Source organism: Melopsittacus undulatus, chromosome 8 (assembly GCF_012275295.1).
Source record: "Melopsittacus undulatus isolate bMelUnd1 chromosome 8, bMelUnd1.mat.Z, whole genome shotgun sequence".
Taxonomy (NCBI): Eukaryota; Metazoa; Chordata; class Aves; order Psittaciformes; family Psittaculidae; genus Melopsittacus; species Melopsittacus undulatus.
In genome coordinates this window covers 3,630,005-3,651,097 of record NC_047534.1, presented here as the reverse complement: position 1 = coordinate 3,651,097, position 21,093 = coordinate 3,630,005, and the positions used below count along the sequence as shown (strand labels likewise).

Genomic DNA, 21,093 nt, shown 5'->3' with positions numbered 1-21,093 from the left:
CAAGTGTCTTCCTCCACTCACAGGCAGACTTGTTTTAGTTTAGAAGTACTGAAGGAATTAACATCAGTTAGAGAAGCTACAGCAAGCTGTTAACACCATCAACAAACCGAGCCTGAACAAGACCCACTTCTAAAAGCATCAGGTACTTGGTGACTGAGTGATCTGCTCCTCTCAGATCAGCCATTGGAGGTCTTTAGAAAAGGTATTTTAATGCAAATGCCTGATGACTAGAGAATCTCTGCTGTCAGCAGAAAGGCCAGATGGGGCAGAGACCACATGAATTAGAAGAGGAAGGGTTAGGTAAATCTCACCTTAGTAACATAGCAGGGCCCAAATAGAACTAAAGCATTTCTGACCTCTCCAGGACAAAAACTCCTTTATTATTACATTTGGACACCCATCCCAGGTCCAAAATAGCCTGAGAGAGCTATCAACTTTAATGCTTTGAAGTGGAACCATACTGATCCGACTTGCATCTGTTGCAGCAAATGGGCAATGATCAGGGCAACAGGAAGCCAACAGTGGTCATACTCAATGTTGCCCCAGGTAAGGCAGCCCAGACTGTTCCAACTCCTTCCCTTTGTCCCTGGATAGGTTACTGAAAGCCACCCAAGTGGGTGATCCAGCCTTTGTGGATTTGAGCAATTTCCAAGTGAAGCAAAACAATGCATCTAAACACCAACATGCAAAGATGAGCACTTTGGTGATGCTGCAATCAGCTCCAGAGCTCATCTGAAGCAAGCCAAAGGAAATGACTGTTTTTAAGAGGGAGGCAAGTCCTCTCTGAAGTTTTAGCCGTTGTTTAGGAATAGTTCATCTCCACTCCTGCTCCAACAGATCAGAATGTGACTGGGATCAGCACTTTCTCCGTAAGATGAATACCCTGTCCTGAACAAGCCTTTTGCATGCACTGGGTAATGTTGATGGAAACTGAGTACCTATAGAGAAGAGGGGAAACAAACACCTCGATTGTGCTTTAATTCCAGTGACATTCCCAAATACAAAGTCAGTTTTGTATCAGACTTTGACACCAGGAGTGCTGTGGGACAACTGTTAAATCACATGATTCTACTTTCCCATCTACCATGATACAAAGACTGAAGCTACAATCACTACCTAGAAACCAGATCACAAATAACTTACATATACCATAAACAGACAATTTGAAAGGGAAAGATATCAGCCACAGGCCTCTTTAAGGACAATCCTACAGTTCAAAAGCATCAACCTCCTGTCTCTCACCTTGCTACTCCTCCATAATCCAGGCCTTCCTCTCCTCGGAATTTCACCATAAGCCTCTTCTTCAAGTCCTTTGGCCTCATCTTCATTATCTGACGGTAGGATTCCTATATGTGAAACAAATTCCAGTGACAAGTCTGCAACACCTGATAGTGAAACCCCCTACCTCTCTTGTGAAGCACACTTTCTGTAATCAAAGATCACTTTTACTTCACTCTTGAGTGCCAAAGGCTGCTATTAGGAGTAAAAAGTCAATCAAATACCTCAAATATCTCCTCTCTGGATACTTCGATGCGACAGTGACCAGCCTGTGGTTGCTGAAGAGAGAGCTCATGTCTGAGAACTTTCAACTTCTGTACCAAGTCTCTTTCATATCTCTGTGCAGGCAACTCCTCTCCATCTTCAAGTGATCCCTCATTTGGAGCTGTCAGAGGCTGCTGGCTGGGCTCTTTTAGCTGGCATTGGTGGCTGTGAAAGGAAAAGATATATTCTAGAAGCACAATAAAACAATGACATTCTTTTACACTATAATGTAAAACAATGAGGGAAGAACTGATCAAGCTTCTCTAAAAGGAAGCTGGAGTGAAATGTGTATTCAGCTGGGTAACTCTACAGCATCACTGCCCTACAGTCAGGGATGTAAGAAATGCATCAGTTCAGTTGTTATATGGCAGTACACTGTGGAAGGCTGTGGAGCATGGTCACTGCATGCTGACTGAGCAGTGATTAAGAAGTTTGTGTGGTATTTCTCCTGTATGGAGACAACTTTCAAGGGTGTAACACAAAAAGAGGCCTCTAATGGAACAAACAACAGCTTTGTAAATGGAATTATCAAACAACCCCAGTGAGTTTTAATCCAGCTCCATGCAAAATAAAGCTGAGGATGCTTGATACAGTAAAAGTATCACATCTGTGGTTATTAAAAGAGAAAGACTGCCCTAAATAGTTGCAGCTTCATACATTCAACTGTACTTATCCCTCAGTGCTTTATTTGGGTGCAGAGCAATTATAGATACAGGTGTTCCCCAGCTGGCTTTAAACACAGACACCTCAGATCCAGGAAAGAGCCTGATCTTGGGCACCACAAGCACTGTCAGGCTGCTTCCAGGGTCAGCTCTGTAACAGTTCAACATGTTCTGTAACATCATGCCTTTGCATGATGGAGACACTGAGCTTATTGAATCCTGCTAACCCCAAACTGGCTGTGCACTGCACCAGGCAATCAGACTCCAGCTGGCTTTATAGTCCTGTTGTCTGGAGCTCGAGGGAGCACGAAGCAGGTTCAGATCTAGTGTAGCTAGCACAGAACTAGAACTGCTAAACCAGCCAGGCTGTGGGCAGACCCTCTATCCACACCTCAGCATTTCCAGAGCTGTGTATTCACTCCAGCACAGCTCGGGGTAATTTTGTCAAAGGAGCTTAAAGAGATCAGTGTTGTGTTGAAATAAGGAAACCCTCCCTTAAAGCTGAGGGCTGCAAAGCACAATGAATACATTTTGGAGAGTCTCGTAGAATCACAGAATGGTTTGGGTTCGAAAGGACCTTAAAATCATCCAGTTCCAACCCCCCTGCCATGGGCAGGGACACCTCACACTAAACCATGGCACCCAAGGCTGTGTCCAACCTGGCCTTGAACACTGCAGGGATGGAACATTCACTTCCTTGGGCAACCCATTCCAGTGCCTCAGCACCCTCACTGTAAAGAACTTCTGCCTTATATCTAACCTGAAAGCTTAGATAAAGCCAGCATTGGGAAGTAATGCTCAGACCCTGCCTAGAGCATTGGCTGCATCTGTTCCCCAGTATCGTTATCATGCACTTTTTCATCCCATCATGATTCCCAGACCAATTAAAATTGGACAAAAGGTTTAAGGATCCAAACTTGACATGAACTGTTTATCAGGCAAGGTTCTTACTTCATGATGTGATGTAGTCGTGGATCTGTGAACTGTGTGGTTCTGTTGTTATGATCTACAAAATATATTCTTCCTGAAACCGTACTTCTAACTTCCCAACCTGGAGGCAAAGGTCCCAGTTCATCGCAATTCACACTGTTAAGGTCTCTAAGGAGAAAAGCAAACAAAATGTTATAGCACTTCCAAAGTTAAGATGAAAGCAATTTACGTTCAGGGGAAAGGAGGGGGAATGAATCTGGTGCTCAGTGATTCAAGGCCATGAAAGCCTTTGGAAGGACAGGATAGCCATTTTAGTGCTGTCTTTTTACAAGCCTCAATTTAAGCAGCACAAGTTCCTCTGTATGCATGGTACACAGATAAAAGGGTACATCAGCAAAACACCTTCCGTCTCTGAAAGGCTTTGAAAGTCACAAGGTGATACAGCTTAAAAGTAACTTCAATGTGCAACACATCACTTAGGGGATGACAGGGCTTCTGAGGGCTCGAAAAGGAGGAAGGAAGATTTTTCCATAGCAGAGTTTTCACAGGAAAGTTTCCATTAACACTAACGTGATCCATGTGCAGAAAACCAGCTCTTAACCAAAGGCCTCTGCACCAAGCACTGCCTCCAGACACCCACTTAAGAGGCTAAGGCAGCCAAATACCAAGATCACCTAAAACCAGAAACCAAAACCTCTTGAATTAGACATGGTTAGATCCTAACTATTTGACTGGTAAATCATTGAGAGTGAGGCTTCACCAACACATTCAGCCCTTTCATCCCAGCTAAATTACGGGTATCATTCTGAGTGCTGCTAAAGGCAGCCACTCACTTCCAGGTAGTGTTTGAATTCAATACATAGGATGTATTTACACCAAGAAAATGGAAAACACTTACAGCCTCAGCCACCTAATAGAGGAAAACACTAAGAGGGGCAAGAAAAGGAAGGAAGGAAACCTGAAGATTATTTTTAGACAGAAAAGCTATTGTTAAGTCAAGTATTCTCTAGACAGCTGGCATGGATTCGTGTATTATCCAGGGCTGAAGACATCAATTGATGTGCTTCCTTCCCTAAATCCAACCATGCAACATCAGTATAAATGAGTAAACTGAGAGGTTTTAGAAAGGTTGAAACACTTTGTACACCAAAGGCTTCATTAGTGTCACAGTGAGTATATGCCAGCAGGGGATACAGAGGCAGACAGACAAGCCTTTGTTAGGCTCCTTAAAGAAGATTATGGTTGTAACCATTTGTTTCAGTCAGCTGTGCATCTGAACGTGCTGTAGAGATCTGATTACACCAAGTTCTAACCTACATCTGTGCTAAATGCCAAGGTTTTTGCACTGCAAGTTGGTAGTATGAAAGCCACCTTTAACTAGAAGAGGTGTGACTGTGACTCAAAAGGCACTGTTGTGGCCACTTACATTGCTGGTCCTGAGCACCTGGCTCTAAGGCTTGAGAGAAGCAGCAATAGAGAGAACCAGCAACACCTATCAGCCTCACCCAGAGAAGAGACAAGGCTTTGGGCACACAAGCCTGATATGAGTGACATGAACAAATGAGCACTGTCATTTCTGCTTCCAACGATACCAGCTAATCTAACATCAGCTATTTTCTCTTCCAACTTCATTTTTCATATCCTCTCATATACTATGGTTTTATCAACACTTTTGTCTGTACTACTTTATATCATTTTTCCAATATCCTGCATCACATTCCTGTATTATCCATCCGATGCAGCAGCTCAAGAGTCACAACTGTGTTTCACTCTCAGGTCTGGCTTGCAGGTGGTCCAGTGAAACAGCCCAAATTCAGAGCAGCTGAGAGCCAGGCCTTAGTCACAAAGACCTGGATTAGCTGCAGGTTAAGGTTTAAAGAGGCTTTACTACATTAATCACATGGAGTATTTACATTTCCTAGCTGCACATCATTGGTCTAAGGCATAAAATCCTTCAACACCACTTCAGGTTTAAAGATGGCATGTAATCTCTGCTTCAGTTAAAGATAAATGAGCACTATGAAAGCAAAAGTTACACTCTCAAGAAACAATAGCTTGAAGAAAATGGTCACTTTTTTCTTCTATTTGCAGTCTAAACAGTTTTCATTTAAAAAATATAAGATTCAGAAGTCTGTAGCTTCACCAAAATACAAAGTCAGATGAAGGTAGCAGGAAGACTTTGTCAAATGGGAATCCTAAAAGGCTACGTATTTTTTGCCCTTTTGCTTTACATGATTCACAAGTAGACAATTTGTGTTTTCAAACCCTTACCTTGGTGAAAAGGTAACTAGAAAGACCTCAAATTCCTCCTCTGCTCATAGGTCTCTCTTTGAGTTCAGACAGGCCATTTCACAGGTTTTTGCTCTTAAAGATTCAGCTTACTGCCACACACACCCCAAACCCCCTGACTTTATAACTGCAGATACATACCTTGGTATCCTTGGGTCATGCCATGTGCTAACTCCAGTCTGTGTGTGCAAAAAATAAACCTGGCCCTGTACCGTTGTTCTTTGTTCTATAGGAAAGAAAGAAAGATTATTCTAACTTAAACAGCTGGAGAAAACACCCAAAATAGAATCATAGAATGGTTTGGGTTGTAAAGGACCTTAAGATCATCCAGTTCCAACCCCCCTGCCATGGGCAGGGACACCTCACACTAAACCATGGCACCCAAGGCTCTGCCCAACCTGGCCTTGAACACCACCAGGGATGGAGCATTCACAACCTCCCTGGGCAACCCATTCCAGTGCCTCACCACCCTCACAGTAAAGAATTTCTTCCTTATATCCAATCTAAACTTCTCCTGTTTCAGTTTGAACCCATTACCCCTTGTCCTGTCACTACAGTCCCTAATGAAGAGTCCCTCCCCAGCATCCCTATAGGGTCCCTTCAGATACTGGAAAGCTGCTCTGAGGTCTCCACGCAGCCTTCTCTTCTCCAGGCTGAACAGCCCCAACTTTCTCAGCCTGTCTCCATACAGGAGGTGCTCCAGCCCCTGATCATCCTCGTGGCCTCCTCTGGACTTGTTCCAACAGCTCCATGTCCTTCTTATGTTAAGGACACCAGAACTGCACACAATGCTCCAAGTAAATAAACAGTCTGTTGAAAGCCATTAGAATGTTCTCTTTCTGTCAGATCCAGGAGCAAGCACTTGAGCCATCCACCTGATCGCTTGCAGCATGGACTGGTTTGCCCTTCCCAAATATACTTTAATTACACATTTGAGCATCCTTTTTGAAGCTCTCAAATCCATGTGCCTTAGCTTCTATTTTTATTTTTAGGTTTTAAGACAACCCAAGCCCCCAAACTAGATTTCTTTACTCATAGATTTGCTGTGCTCTTTACTGAGATTTAAATTCTCCTTAATCTTATCCTCCCTAATCTTCTGTACTACTGCCTTCTTTGTTGCTTTTCTATTTTCCTGATCTTTTCTCAAATGTGGGCTCAAACCTACACAACATGCCAAGAGGGAAGGAAAAAATAGCATTCCTGCTCTAGTTTAAAGAGCTCTTTCCATTCGTTCTCCCTAGATACAAAGCCAAGATTAGCAGTGAATTCTCTGTAACAGCATCATACCACAACCTCATGTTTAATTTACCATCAACCCCTCAGTGTATCCTGGCGTAGCCAACTGCTAATTAGCCAATCTCCAACTCCCATCTGCTCTGCCTAGTTCCTTATCCAGACTTCAGGCCATGAGATGCACGTGGATGCTGCATGTTCTAACAGGTAAACCACATCTAGACAGGAAATGGGTGATTTTTCTGTCTCTGAAGGTTTTTCTAAGATGAAAGCTTCAATGTTATAGTGCTGGAGAGCTCTCACCGTAGCCTTCGGGTAGATCAGGCGACTGGTGCCCATGTGGTCTGTTCTGAGGTGTCTGTGCATGACCTCTGACTTCAGGAGTGCGAAGTCGCTGGGCCTGAAGCCTCTGATCTTGACTGGGGGACTCTGTGAAGCGACAGTTGCCTCCTCCAGCAGCCCCCGTAGTGTCTGTATATGGTGCTGGTTCCTCCATGAAACAGCTCAGCGGCCTTCCCGGTCCGGAATCTTCATAAACCGTTCTGAAAATGGGGAAACTTCAAGAGTTTCCATCACAAGAGAAGTGAATGCAGAAATAACTGTTTCTCTTTCGCCCCCTCTCTATTACTGCAACTTTTAACCCAAGCCATGCCACTTTCTTCATACCCCATATTTCTCATGCAAGTGCAAGAATTGCTGTTAACGGATGTAGCAAGTCCTACCCAGTTTAGCTTATTCTCTTCAAGTCAGTATCCACCTTACTACCTGATACACATCCCCAGCCAATATATTAGTTATACTGATATTTAATGCTCTAGTATTAACTCTTCTTTCCACATAGAAACCATTCTTCTAATGAAGTGTAAAGAAAACAATCCTTACCCTTCATTCTCCAAAAGCCCTCTACAGTCTACTACAGAACCTCCTGTGCCTATTCTGTCCCGCGTCTGTAAACTGACTGCAATAAAAAGGAAACAAACACAAGTTAACCATGAAAGAACAACTGTTCCTTTAAAAAGAACACAAACAACACATATTTATACAGGGTAAAATAGAAAGGAAAGCTGAGAGCACAGCCTTTACCAAAACTGCTTCTATAACCCCAAGGCATTACTGATGTTGTAAAAAGGAAGAAGAGAAAGCAGAGGCATCAACCCCTCAAAACTTAAGCTGAGTCGAGTCTGTAAATACCAAACCTGTCTAATTCTACATCTGTGTTTCAGGAGGCTCCAGAAAGGTAAGCTGGCAAGGAATTACTCACCACTAGATGTCATCATTACAATGAGAATTTGCCAACTACACTGAAATGAAAAGCTTGGGTTTGGTGGTTTTGCCATCAGAACGTGGTTAAGATGGGGTGCATGAGGTGTAAAACTAGCAGTGCCTTGTTGAAACTTGGCAATGGGGTTACAGGAGTCAAAGGTATTAAACCAGCCATTTGCAATATTGCTTTTAACTCCTCCAGATCCTCTTTTCCATGTAAGACTCTCTTTGCCTGTCGCCTTGGTCCAAAAGCAATGAGTTTCATGGTAACATTTACCCTTCCAGAGCTGCATTAGAAACCTTACCGGATGCATTCCCTCTTTAATATTGTTTCAACTGAGAGAAAACAAACTCCTACATAGGAGCACAATGAAAATCTTCAGGTTATAGCATTGAATCCCATTAAAGTCAGACGAAACAATACAGGAAAGGCACAGAGCAATAATATACAGGTCTCCTTTTTTAATAGAACACTTGTCTGTATGGTGTATTTACCCAAGAAGATGAAAAGTTCAGCTGAGAGGATTCTTACCCACTATTTGGCCTCGTACAGCATCTGTATCTGTGGGATTTAGTTTGCATAGATCCAAACGCTGGTCTGCAAACGAGAATTGGAAAGATCAACGAAACACCAGGGAGGGACGGGTGGGAATACTATTCATTACTCAGATACAAGGCACGGAAGGTTCCTGATTGCACCGGGTAGGAATTGTTCTTACATCCAGTATCTTTTAGCCTGCTGATGGCATTGGAGAGGAGTCGGACGCATCCCAGGAAGCCAGCTCCCTGTTTCTTGTGGATTTTTTTATGGTTCCATACACTGATGGTTATAGAATCTGTCTTCCCAACATACCTAGGAAAATACATAATCAGAAGAGTAATTTTCCTCCAGGCAATTTATGCTTTATTTGGTACAAATTCAGATACATTTCAGTACATTGGTCATGCTGCTTTATGATAAATACAGAAGTGCTTGAGCCTGAAATGGTGTTATTAATGAATTACTGCACTAGGATTTCACCCAGCATGTTACATCGATATTGCTGCAGCACGAAGTTAACTACAGCCAGCCTCATTAAAAGCTATGCAACAAGCTGATTAATGTACAAAACTTCAGAATCCCTCTTTCTAATAAACTGAAGAATATAAATCACTACAACAAGGGCAATCTTTTGTCCAAGCTGGATTGCACTGCTCCAGCAGAGCTTACTCCATGCAGCTGTGCTGTGTACCCAACGCACAAGGGTTTCTTCTTTCAAACACCTAAAAGCAAAGCAGCCCTCCTTTAGTAACAGGCAATTTCTTGTTGCAAGAAGTCAGTCCTCAGCAATTGTGACTCCATTGCTAATGCAAGACGAAGCTGCAGTGCCAACCCCTGCATTCCAATTACTAGATAAATCTCTGGAATACTGTTTATTTATGACCTTAGAAACAACTCACAGATCGTAATGCTGGTTCCATTTGGGGTCCAACGTGTTCTTCACAGTGTCAGTTGAATGGCACTGACCTGACCCATCAACAACGACTTTTGCAAACGGGTCAGGAAGTCCTGTGGAAGGGAAAAGGTGCTATTAGACATAGCACTTTTTGGGTTGTTTCTTGCAGGATAATGCTATCATGAGCTTCTGCTTCCCCTTCCCAAGAAAGGAAAGCTGCCATTATCCTAGAACTATTGTAGTAAATCCAAAATAGAGCATTGAGTTCCTAGTTAGGGAACATACTTGTGTCATACAGACTGGTACCTGCTGTAAACTGTGAATGCTTTAGGAAACAAGAGGTTAAAGGTGCTTAATTTAACAGTGCTTAAGTGACCCACACACACTGAGCAGTCATTTTTGTTCAGTCCTTAGCATAACACTGAGACTGCAGCACCAGGATCTTTTACTCCCTTTACAAATAGAGTATGTCTGAGATGGATGCTCTTGGTACCGCCAGCACGGAGCTGTAAGCAGCACCCTGCTTGTGGTCACATCAGCCAGACTTCCAACTCGAATCCGTGAGCCCTTGGTCTTCCTAACCCTAGAGTTACAACTCAGGGTAACACATACTCACGTAGTAATGCAATGTTACCACAAGAATGGAACCACAGAACAAATGGCATACACAGATGAGCCATGACACTGATGTGCAATCTACATATAAATCTGACGAATCAAGAGCAGGAAGTCACACAAGTGGGGCATACTTACTGAAGAAATCTTTCTTTGCAAGGTTCTTGGCACATAATACTGCAAAACAAGAGAACAGATAAAGAAACCTTAAACCCATGAAAAACCCCTTTCAGGCAATCACAGCAGCTGCACTACTACCTGATCACAATTCATAATAAATACCCACATATTAAAAGTGAGCATTGTTTTCTTTATCTGTGACTGGCATATGGATTTACATAGAGAGAAAAATGCCTTTGCTGCTTTTGTCCTATTGTTAGCATACACAAAAGATTTAATGAACGTCCCTTTGCATTAAAACCTCATGATTTTCTATACTGCACAGTGCACAAATGCTAAACCAGACTGGTTGTGGTGGTGTTGCTGTCACAGGGTGAGCAGTTTGCAAACACGAGAAGGTTTTGTGGTGTGACAGAACCTCAGGTGGAAAAGTACACTGAAAACCAAGTAATTGCATCAAGATTTTCCTTTGAAGGGCCACAAATGAGACATTATTTCCCTTTCTCCAATTCTACTCAATAGCACAGTAGTTTAAACAAGCATCAGATGAGGAAACTCACATCAATCTCCATTTCTATTCAGTCTATTACCAGCGGTAAGTCTAGTTCTGCTTTTCAATAAGGACTGCTCAGTACAATCTGCGTTGCTCAGTATCCATTCAACTCTTCTAACAGGCCAGGGAACAGAACTACAGAGCCAAAGATGAGAGCTCGAACTTACCTAAACCCAGGATCCAAGAGAGGAAGATGACTATAAAAGACCTATCTGTTTTTGAGGTAGTCTCTTTCCCACCCAGTTCTGATCCTTCAGCATGAGAAGGAATGCTCAGAAGATGCTATAATGGCCATTCCCCCAGGTATGGTCCATTCCTCCTCATCTCATCTCTGTCTCACCTCGCTCCTGACTTGGACTCAAGTCTCACCTTAACTCTACATTAGGGAAATCAAAGATGCAGTAGGAAACACAAGGGAACAAATCCCCTTTTAAGTTCTTTTACACATCAAGAATTCCACCTCTGAACTTTGGAGCAACATTCCCCACCTCACAGAAGCAGCAGAACAAAACCTGCCTCCCCTCACGTGCCAAGCACACCGACCAAAGCAGTCTACTGTGTAAGCCAGACGTCCATGGACATAAATACACAAACCCTTTGTCCTGGTAATGATGAAGCAGCCACACCAGGAAACTATATTTAGAATGGCTTAAAAATCACTTATTTCTTACAGTGGCAACAGTGCACAACCACAGACAGCTTCTCTCTCAACAACTGACCGAGAAAGAGAAGTCTGCAGGACTGTGGCAATTCAATGTGAAACAAAGCAGGATTGCAGAACCACCATCCGCTGCTCAATGGAAGCACAACACAGCAACCTTTAACTTCCTCTTCCTGTTGCTTCAGAGGGAAAAAATACCAGGAAAACAGGGAATAAAGATAGGTACAAACCAGAGCTCGCATGTTCTGGTGCCAGCCACAGGGAATGCTGAAGTTCTTGTGAGTGGTGGAGCTTTCCTTCTTAGTTTTTAAACCAAACACCTCATTTTACTTCCTTATCCCCAATTTTAAGTATACATTATTGAGCTGGAAAAGTATCCCCTCTGTAACCACCTGCATATAGTGTGACTGTATAATTACCACCTTTATTTTAGATCTCAGGTGTGCTTTCTTTTGCAGCGGCCTCAAGTTTCTAAAGCTATTATTGTAGACTTCATTTAACTCTCTTCCCTCTGCCACAGGCTTTCAGTCGGCAGCAGATGAGCACGGCTGCCAATTTTCCAGTTGCAGCCTGTGAAACCCCCAATTTTAGGTTGCAAAGAGAAATCATTACTCTTTCTTGTAAGGAAAATATTGGCGCAAGAGCTAATAGCTGAAATAAACCTTTATGGAGCAATCTCCCTAATCAGGCTGGCCAAGATGGGCCATTGGCTCTGTTCCACTCCTAACATATGAAACCCAATAGAGCAAAACAAGTATTTTTAAGGGCTCTATCACTTTAAAGCCACAGATTTCTAAATTCCAGTAAAGATACAGGTGACGAGGCTCTGCAATGGGAGCCCTGAATATGAAGCAATGCCAGCAGCAGAACAGGCAGCCCCTGCTTGCTCTGTAAAGCTGAGTTGATGCCAGATGTGCTTCTTCAATGCATTCTCTCCAATAGGACTCCAGCAAGACTGCAAGCAGGATGTGACTGCTGCTCCTTCCAGCCTGAAACCTGGGAACTCAGGTAGATGGAGCTACAAAGGCTTAAAAGGTGATTAATCCCACCCCTGGCACAGAGGTGGTGGAGAACTGAACAGAAGGCAATGGAGACGTGCTTCACACGAGCTTTAACCAAACCCCATCTTTGCCTCCTTTCCAAAGTGCTTTTTCTTTACCTTTTCCTTTCTTTCCAACAAGAAAGGGTTTCGGGTTTGTCAGCAGGAGCAATCTGCCTGCATTCGTTGCAACGTTACCAAAGGTACTAATTCTCCTGACTTGGGCATTTACATTCTGCCTTCTCAAAGTCAACCGACTTGTTTGAGCTTGACACAGTATTTGTTTATACTCCCGCTCTGGATTGCTGCACAGCACTGAAGAACTTTGTCTTCTTCACACAACAGGTCCCAAGCAGCACTGAAACAATGCCTTTACATCTAGATTGTAATATTTATAAAGGGATGGGAATGTTTTTATAAGTACCTGACATTACTGAGGTAATTTCAAAGGCCAAATTAGCCAGCTGGGTAAAGTGCTAGTGTGAAAGCATTTTTGGCAGGAGGAAGAGAAAGGACGAGCCTTCTACAAAGCCAGTATTCCCCCTGGGGATGTCTTCAATGCAGATGGAACTTGAGTGAGCGGAGTGGTTCCTCTGCCAGCCCCCGGTTGTCCACCCTGCTTCCAAAGCAGGAATGAATCATCTGCTGTGGTTCAGGAGGTGCTGCAGGAACAAGCTAGAGACGGGTGTAGTAAGGAAAGCACGGAGTGGCACCAAGGTCTGAACAACCCACTTGAGAGTTGCATCAGAAAGGTGCTTCTTCACCACCTACCTCTGCAGCAAGACCAGCAGTTTTGGAAGGGAGGCAGACAGGGAACCATTTAACATCCCCAAGCAAACAGACCCAGCCTACAGAATCAAAGCCATCACACGCATGTTCCTCCTCCTTGTCAGTGCTCAAAGGATGGCTGTGAGGCTGCAGGAGTCCTCACACTGCTGTCTGTATCACCACGGGGTTTATTCACACACGACATACCCCATCCCACACGGTGAAGATGCTACAACTGGTTTCTGTTGCAGTGTAAAAACTAAGTGGTTGTGTTTGAGACCTAGGGAAGAAAGGAAAACCAAAAGGTAAGTGATGACAATATTCCATAAGCCCCAGCCAGTCCCAATGCAAAGCAGCAGGCAAATCTGCACCTGGGACTGCACTCATCCACACTTTGCAAGTTAAAGGGAAGAGCCTCCTTGCCCAGATTAAGGACTTTTACACGTGGAGAGGATCAGAGCTAACGACAGCCTTCAATTTAGTACTCAAGTTAATTGTGAAGACAAGACAAACCAGCACTACGTCCATATGCTCCTTAGGAAAGGGGTGGGAAGGTCACAGTGAATGCTGCTAGCAAATCCACCCTTCAGCCATCTCTGGCCTTCCCTTTGCTACTCCAGGTTAATCATTTGTGCTTGTGCAAACAGGCAGCTAGATTCCAGGATACATTCGTTCTGCTTTCTGACACAAGACAAACACAGACCAGCAGGCTGGGGATGTAGAAAGGGCTTTACTTAACATTTACTTCTGTGTCGACCATCTTTAATCACAGAGATATGTAGCACAATCATTGAGAGCATCACAGATCGGTTGGTTTTAAGATAGAAGCAAGGAGCAAAGAACAATGAGGCTTTGGAGGGGAGAGGGATAAAGATCTTGACAGAAAATGAAACGAAAGCCACAGCATATCACTGCAAAGCAGCTCATATCTGAACAGGCTGCCCCATCCCTGGCAGTGCTCAAGGCCAGGTTGGAGCAGCTGCTCCAGTGGAAGGGGTCCCTGCCCATGGCATGGGGTTGGAGCTGGATGAGCTTTAAGGTCCCTTCCAAACCTATTGTTGGAGAGCAGGACAGCCCCAGCTTCGAGGCTGGTCTCCACAGCACAAATTGTGCCATTCTGAACAAGTCTTGAGAGGCTGCATGGCAAAAATAATGTGCTTGAAGTGTAAAAAAACCTCCAAAAAGAAGGGGGGGGGGGGGGGAAAGCAAACATCAGCTTTTTACCACATGCTGCTCTAACGCCGTGGCCACAATTAAAACCCTTGCTGAAGCTGTGATGTGAAATCACGTCGCATCCAAATGGTTCCGCCTATTTTGTGGAAAACACCCTGAATCCCATAAAGCACCCCTTCTGAACGGCTTTACATAGGGCTCTGCTCCCTGCCCTCTTCTCTGCACACAACTTTAATGAGACTTCACTGCAGATAAACGTCTGGGCTTCTTTCTCTACCAGACAACCCACGAAGGGTTTAAGTGTTGTGCTGTTTTAAGGGTGACAAGCCTTGGTTTGGTACAAGAGAAAGGGTTTAATGGGAAAGGAAAGACGTCTGAAGGCACGAAGCGTGTAAAAATGCCGTTTCTTTACAGCCAGCCACATCAGTGCACTAAAATACCCCCCTTTATTCCCAAGCTGGAATCTAAATTGTCACCACAAAGGCCAAGGTTTCTATTCTAGTCCTATTTTTTGTTTGCTTTAGGAATACTTCTGGTCGTTCTCTTCGCCTGCTTGAGACTGAAATGCTTGAATCCACCGAGTGCTTCAACTTCTCAGTCACTGACTGTGAATCACTGCAGTGCCTAGCATGCAGAATAAGCTAAACAAAACTCAAGCCTTCCCTTACTTGAAGCCTAATAAGCCAATAAGCTGCACAGAGCTAATCTGATACACAATGTACATTGAGTGGCCTTCACCAGCATCGTGGTGCCGTTGACACCTGCAATCTGACACATCAGCCAACCAAACCCCCCCAGAGGCCCTTCAGCCTTCAAGGCCCAGCCTACGTCATGCCCTACCCTGACACTGTAAGGCTCTGCCTGAACTCATGCTAAAGCAGACCTTGACTACCAGATTAAAGCAGTGCTTCATTAAAAACAACCCCTCGATTCTCAAAGAGTTGCTAGATTTGATACACGAAGCCTTTTTGTGGCTCTTTTGTGTAGGCTGCAGTGAAAAATCAAAGCCTCTTTTCAAGGCTTGCTTTCCTCGTGGGCTGGAACTTGGCTTCGTGCAGCCAGTTGCAAACACTAGACAACTTTGAAGAGATCTTCAAAAAACCACACGCCCAGAAGAGCCCATTTTTATTAGCCCATTAACATGTCATTAAAGTATCTACTGAGCCAGGAATCAGGATTCCATCCTACCTAAGCAGAAACCCGTCACCAACGAGTCAGTCCTCGTAGCGCAAACAATACCAAGTTGACAAAACAGAAGGGTTTCAACTCCAGGATTCCTAAGAATTACTCAAATTGACCAACAATAAGGCTCCATATACACAGCAGCAAAGGCTGATTTAGGCCTCAGTAACCTAAATCATTAAAGAACCAGCATAGGCCTATTGGAAGAACAAGACTCATTAAATTCCCGCTTAACTGAGACCTGTAAAGCAAGTTTAAGAATGAACAGACCGAGATGTAAAACTTGGGACAAACACTCAGTTATGGAATTAGCTGAAGGACTTTGCAGGGATAAGAAAAGGGAGATCAATAGCAAACTGAATCAGGGCTGCTGTACAGAAGCAGAGAAAGGCACACAAAGCAGAGAGGTGGAAAGCAGCATATCCAATTATCCCTCACACTAACTCCTCTTTCTCTCCTTCCCCCTCTGCTCACCCATAACAAATGCCTGAGATAAAGGCTACCTCCCAGATTAAATCTTTCATTAAATCCTAGCTATTACATCAGTTTTCTTACGACTTTGCTATGCCTTCCTCTAATCCAGGCCAAGAACCTCCTCATACTCCCTGCACAGTCTCCTATTTCCTAGATAGACATAAGCCCCAAGCATCTCCGACTGCTTGAGTCTTCCAGACACGAAGTCCTGGCACGCTGTCTCCCAACACGTTCAAAGCACAACCACTTCCTTTGAGAACTGGAATTGGAGAGGTGAATCTGTTCTTACTGTTGCCACTTTACAGCCATTCCCAAGGAACACCCCATTGATGACAGCCTTACCAGAGAAAACGGTAACAGAACATCAGGTCATTCCCATCCACTGTTTGGGGTTTAAAAGTCAAGTCCTCAATCCCTACCGGAACCATGACCAAGTGGAACACTGATTTTGTAGAGAAGGATTTCCCAAATTCAGTCAAGTTTTCCCTTTGGGTTCACAAACAGGCTCCAAAAAAGCCCTCTGTAAACAAAGGATACTCTCAGGCTTCAGCTATAGTGTCAGCCTCTGCATACAGCAGCAATAGAACCATCTGGAGAGAGCTAAAATCTTCCATTAAAACCACACAGGGCAGGCACAAACTCTTAGTTTACAGCTAAACAAAGCAATTGCAATGATAGAATTCCTACTGGAAATAAAAGCCACAAGAAGTGGGATTTTACATTCCCTCCACACATCCCTTGTGCAAGCTGGAGTTACTGGGATCGACCCAGTTGTGGATTTCTTCCTTACACCTCTTGTATCTCCAACCACATGCATTGAATGATGTGGATATCCAAGCAGGTAGTGCCTCTCAGGATAGGTTTATCTGTGCAGCTTACACATACTTGTGCTCACGTTCTGAAACAGAGCCCCGCGACATCACCCCCATAGCAAAGCTCAAAATGCACCAGGAAACGATGTGGCTCCATTTCCTTCATTTACATTAAAAGTAAGGAATAAATCCATGCTGAAGACTTAATACTTCACTTTTACAGTTACCCAAGCACCGAGAAAGCATCTGGAAAAAAATTCCTAAAGCATGAAAACCATGTTCCTCCACCCACATGCACTCATAACTCAGATTCCAAACTCCCTTTTACCAGGATTGCCAAAAATATGTTGTACTTTTAACACTTGGGAGGTTTCAAAGCACCTTTCCCAAATCTCTCCAGATGTTAATACCTAATGGGATCACGCATTCAAGCTAACATGGCTTGCAACAGGTCCTGCACAGAGCTGGGCATCAGACTTACTCCTGCTCCCTGGAAACAAAAGGTCCTATATCAAAACGCTGCACAGATCTTCAGACGTATAGATTTGTGTCTCTGAGAAATACCAGATGAACAACACTGAATTCTTCATCAGCTATAGAACACTCAAGATATTACTTCGACAGAAATAACACATTAAATAGTGGACACCCCTGTAATGGAGAATGAGAGCCCCCATACGCAGCACAGCCAAGTGCTCAGTCAGCGTTTCCTTTAGGTGTGTTTAATTTAACCTGCCTCTGATCTCCACTCTCACAAGTTGGGTGCAGAAAGCCTTAAACACCTTATTTTCATTACCAAAAAGCACCTTAGAAGGACTCTCCCGTGCAGCTGATCATTTGCTTACTAATTCAGCACATAAAAGGCTTTCCAATAAATCTCCTGCTCCCTATAAAACATGGAAATTTAGATTCTCTTTCTTCCCAGATATCCGCTATGGGGCCAGCCGTACCATTGCTACAACTGCATGGTTTATAACCAGGTTGTGAGACTCAAGTTACAAGTACCTTTCTCTATTAACGGCAGCTTTATTCTTTCCCCCACACAAAACACCATTCAATTAATGGACTTAGAGCTTTTACAAGACATTCATTTCCTAAGTCCGGGAGGAAAAGCAGCACAAGTGCTCTCTGCTGCTTTATAAAGGAGGGGAAAGCACGGAACAAGAAACCAAAACCAGAAGCAACACATTTGCAGATGCTTACCCATAGACCTAGAATTAGGAGGACGCTCAAGCAATCAGAGCAATTAAAACAGATGTGGCCTTGAGCTTCTGTCCACAGAGCAGAACAGTTTTGAAATGATAGGAACACAATACACAACTTTTGTACTTTTTAACCCAATATGATTGCTGGTTCTCGTCATATATATATTGTGTGGTCTCATAATATCTGCCTGTTCTGCAGCAAGCAGGAAGAAGCCTGGCCTTCCACTGGGAAACACGTAAAAACCTTGGTACAGAGAGCAGAAAGCAGAAACCTTGGTACTGAAAACCCTGGCAAAGTGTGACCAGATAGAGCCAAGCACCGTTTCAATAGAAGCGCTGAATCACTGTCAACCAGTAAAAGGTCTGAAACTTCCCAGCTAAACCAAAGCAGATTTTGCAGTTTAAAACCTAAACCATATGTTTTGTCTCCCCACAGAGGGCTTGGTATTTACATCCCTACACATCCAGGTAGTGGCAATATTTCAACAAAGCAATTTGAATGTTAAAAGCTATCGTAAACGAACAGCGATTTAACACGTTCCCAATCTCTGTTTAAGAACTGAGATTGGATTTTTCCAGACGTCTTTGGCTTCTTTGGTATCTCACTGCAATTAAATAAGGTATAAAATCAACTTTATAGCAACAAAAGTTTCCAATGGGGGTATTTCAATAAACAGGACAAAATTAATGTCTGGTTTGCATCAAGTGATTGCTTAAAAGCAAGAACATTGTTATTTAAAAAATGAATGGCGTTAAGTTATGTGTAAGTTGTAAACTATGTAAACTATTAGTTCATCCCAGGAGGGCTTAAATGTATCAGTAGAAGAGTTTTAGTTAAGCAACTCCCATGAAATCTTGCCTTAAAGCTAAATACGCAGGTTTGGCTCTGGTCAAAGTGGGGCTGCCCAACTCAGGGCTCAACTAAAGCGAAGCAAGAAGAGGAAGCAGGCCAGAGAACAGGTGACCTGGGATGCTGCTGATGTTGAAGGTAACTGGCACCAAAATGGAATTAGATTAAATCATCTTTAAAAACACTGAAAACACAAAAGAACAGATTTTGCCTGAGTGATTTTACAGGTCACAATTAAAAGCACAAAACACTGGTGACCACTGTGGTCACAACAGTCCAGAACGTCCATTTCTCTGTTCATTCGCAAACATTTAAGTGAGGAATCTCCAACAGAGAAATTCCACAGAGAAATTTAACCTATGGAGTATTAGGTATATAAAGGCAGTGCACTGGGCTTAAGGTGATTTAGGCCCATTTTGCATTTCTTTTAATAACTGAGCAATCCTAAAGCAAGCAGTTGCTAGAAATCTACTGCAAAGAGTAACACTTACCAAGCGCCTCTTCCAGCACTACAACCAGGTCCAGTTCCTGCTACAGAACAGATTCCAACAGGTACTGGGTGACTTTTCAAGAGGCACAAAGTCAACACCCCAAATTTTTCTGTAGGTAAATGAGAAGCATTCTTCCTTTCAAGCAAGGCAGCGGGACCGTATCAGTGCTTTAAAACCACATACCTCAGGTTAACCAATGACTTAGAAACTTCCCCTCGTTTCTAGAGCATCTAAGTTGCTTTCCAGGCTTGTGTTTTAACTGAGGTATGCCGAGTGCTTTTTGGCATGCTTGGATAGAAACATAAAAAGCCTCAAGCCTTGCCCATATAAAGCTTTTCAAAGCCTTGGGCCTCTTTGCCAAAGAAACTTTTGCATGCTCTTAGAGCTTCTGCCTTCCTTATTCGCCAATGTGGTGTTTGGCTTGTGGTGAGCATGATAACAAACAGATGGGATGGACTGGTACTTTCTGAACAGGCTAAGAGAGAGCTCGGATGTAAAAGTCAGAGCAGTGCAAGTCAATATGCAGTGAAGAGTTAACTGTGTACAAAAGCCCAGAGCAATGAGTTCATTTTGTTCTAGGCTACTTAGTGAATGGACAGCCAAAAACCGAACCAGCTGGAATTCATTCAGAAGTCATTCCTTCTCTTCCCATAGCTCCCTAGGCTGTCGTTATCAACCTGAGGATAACAAACATATGGATCATCAAGATCAAGTTGGTGCTGGAAAGAAGTGGCATAGCCTAATAGCCCATAATAAATGAGGGTTTAATCCTAACTTGGATCTTAGTACTGAGATATAAATGCTTTTAGTGCCTTGTGGGAAAACCTGTAGGGTTTGCCCATGTTAGAGGGAATGAAAACATTCAACTGACTTCTCTTCTTGATGATTCCCAGCTCTTGTGCGTGTTCAGTGACCAGTTTTAACCTCCATTCTTCAGCTGGGTTTCAGCTTGTGTCAGTACAGAACAGACTGAAATGGAAAGACTTAAAATAGTCAAGTAAAGGTATTGCTACAGAAGAAAAACCCCACCACGGAGCTGTTAAAAATACCACCTGGACACCTTGCTGTAGTAAATCTGTACTAGAAGGGAGGTGAGCAGTTTTATACCTGACACTGTACGTTGAGAACGGAGCAGGGTTTCACATTAAGCAGCATCCAGTATTTTCCCAAGTCCGTTCAGCCAGGCTGAGCAGAACTTAGTTGTTACCATGGGACACACGGAGGAGGATCATGGAATGGTTTGGGTTGGAAGGGAACTTAAAGCTCATCCAGCTCCAACCCCTGCCACAGGCAGGGACACCTTCCACTGGAGCAGCTGCTCCAAGCCCCTGTGTCCAACCTGGCCTTGAGCACTGCCAGGGATGGGGCAGCCACAGCTTCTCTGCACCCTGTGCCAGTGCCTCAGCACCCTCATAGGGAAGAGCTTCTGCCTCATGTCTAATCTCAATCTCCCCTTGCAGCACCCACTGTTAAGCTGGTGTTCTGCAGGAGCACAAGCCTGGTACAGCAACTCTGTGTACTGACACTGGGCAAAATACAGCCACATATCTGGTTTTGTCTTCGTTACCATTTCCTGTTCACAGGTTCCAGATGATTCAAGAGGCACAGGAAAAAAAGAAATGGAAAAGTGACACCTTGACTGTCCAGGTCAAACGTAAAAAAATCACTCCAAAAAGAGAAAAGTTGCTTTGGGAATTTCCAATACAAAAGCTAAAATAAAGGTGCAGTTTACATTCAGGAAGGGGAAAGAATTGTGCTCTCCCAGCTTAAATCCTCGGCATCACTTCTGATTCTG

At 43.6% G+C, this 21,093-nt stretch overlaps 1 protein-coding gene across 4 annotated transcripts in view; it reads right to left on the bottom strand.

Annotated features, from left to right (window-relative positions):
* Window positions 1-21,093, bottom strand: part of SMURF1 (SMAD specific E3 ubiquitin protein ligase 1) — a 46,421-nt gene that overhangs the window by 9,826 nt on the left and 15,502 nt on the right. For 2 of the 4 annotated variants that reach the window (XM_034065324.1, XM_034065325.1), the window contains exons 2-11: window positions 10,109-10,147; window positions 9,360-9,468; window positions 8,639-8,772; window positions 8,452-8,517; window positions 7,539-7,614; window positions 6,960-7,213; window positions 5,565-5,649; window positions 3,156-3,302; window positions 1,503-1,707; window positions 1,243-1,346 (exon numbers count right to left, since the gene is read on the bottom strand). In XM_034065324.1, the coding sequence (XP_033921215.1) occupies window positions 1,243-1,346; window positions 1,503-1,707; window positions 3,156-3,302; window positions 5,565-5,649; window positions 6,960-7,213; window positions 7,539-7,614; window positions 8,452-8,517; window positions 8,639-8,772; window positions 9,360-9,468; window positions 10,109-10,147 (1,219 nt within the window). The remainder of the gene's footprint in view (window positions 1-1,242; window positions 1,347-1,502; window positions 1,708-3,155; window positions 3,303-5,564; window positions 5,650-6,959; window positions 7,214-7,538; window positions 7,615-8,451; window positions 8,518-8,638; window positions 8,773-9,359; window positions 9,469-10,108; window positions 10,148-21,093) is intronic. The other 2 variants (XM_034065326.1, XM_034065327.1) reach the window with 1 other exon arrangement.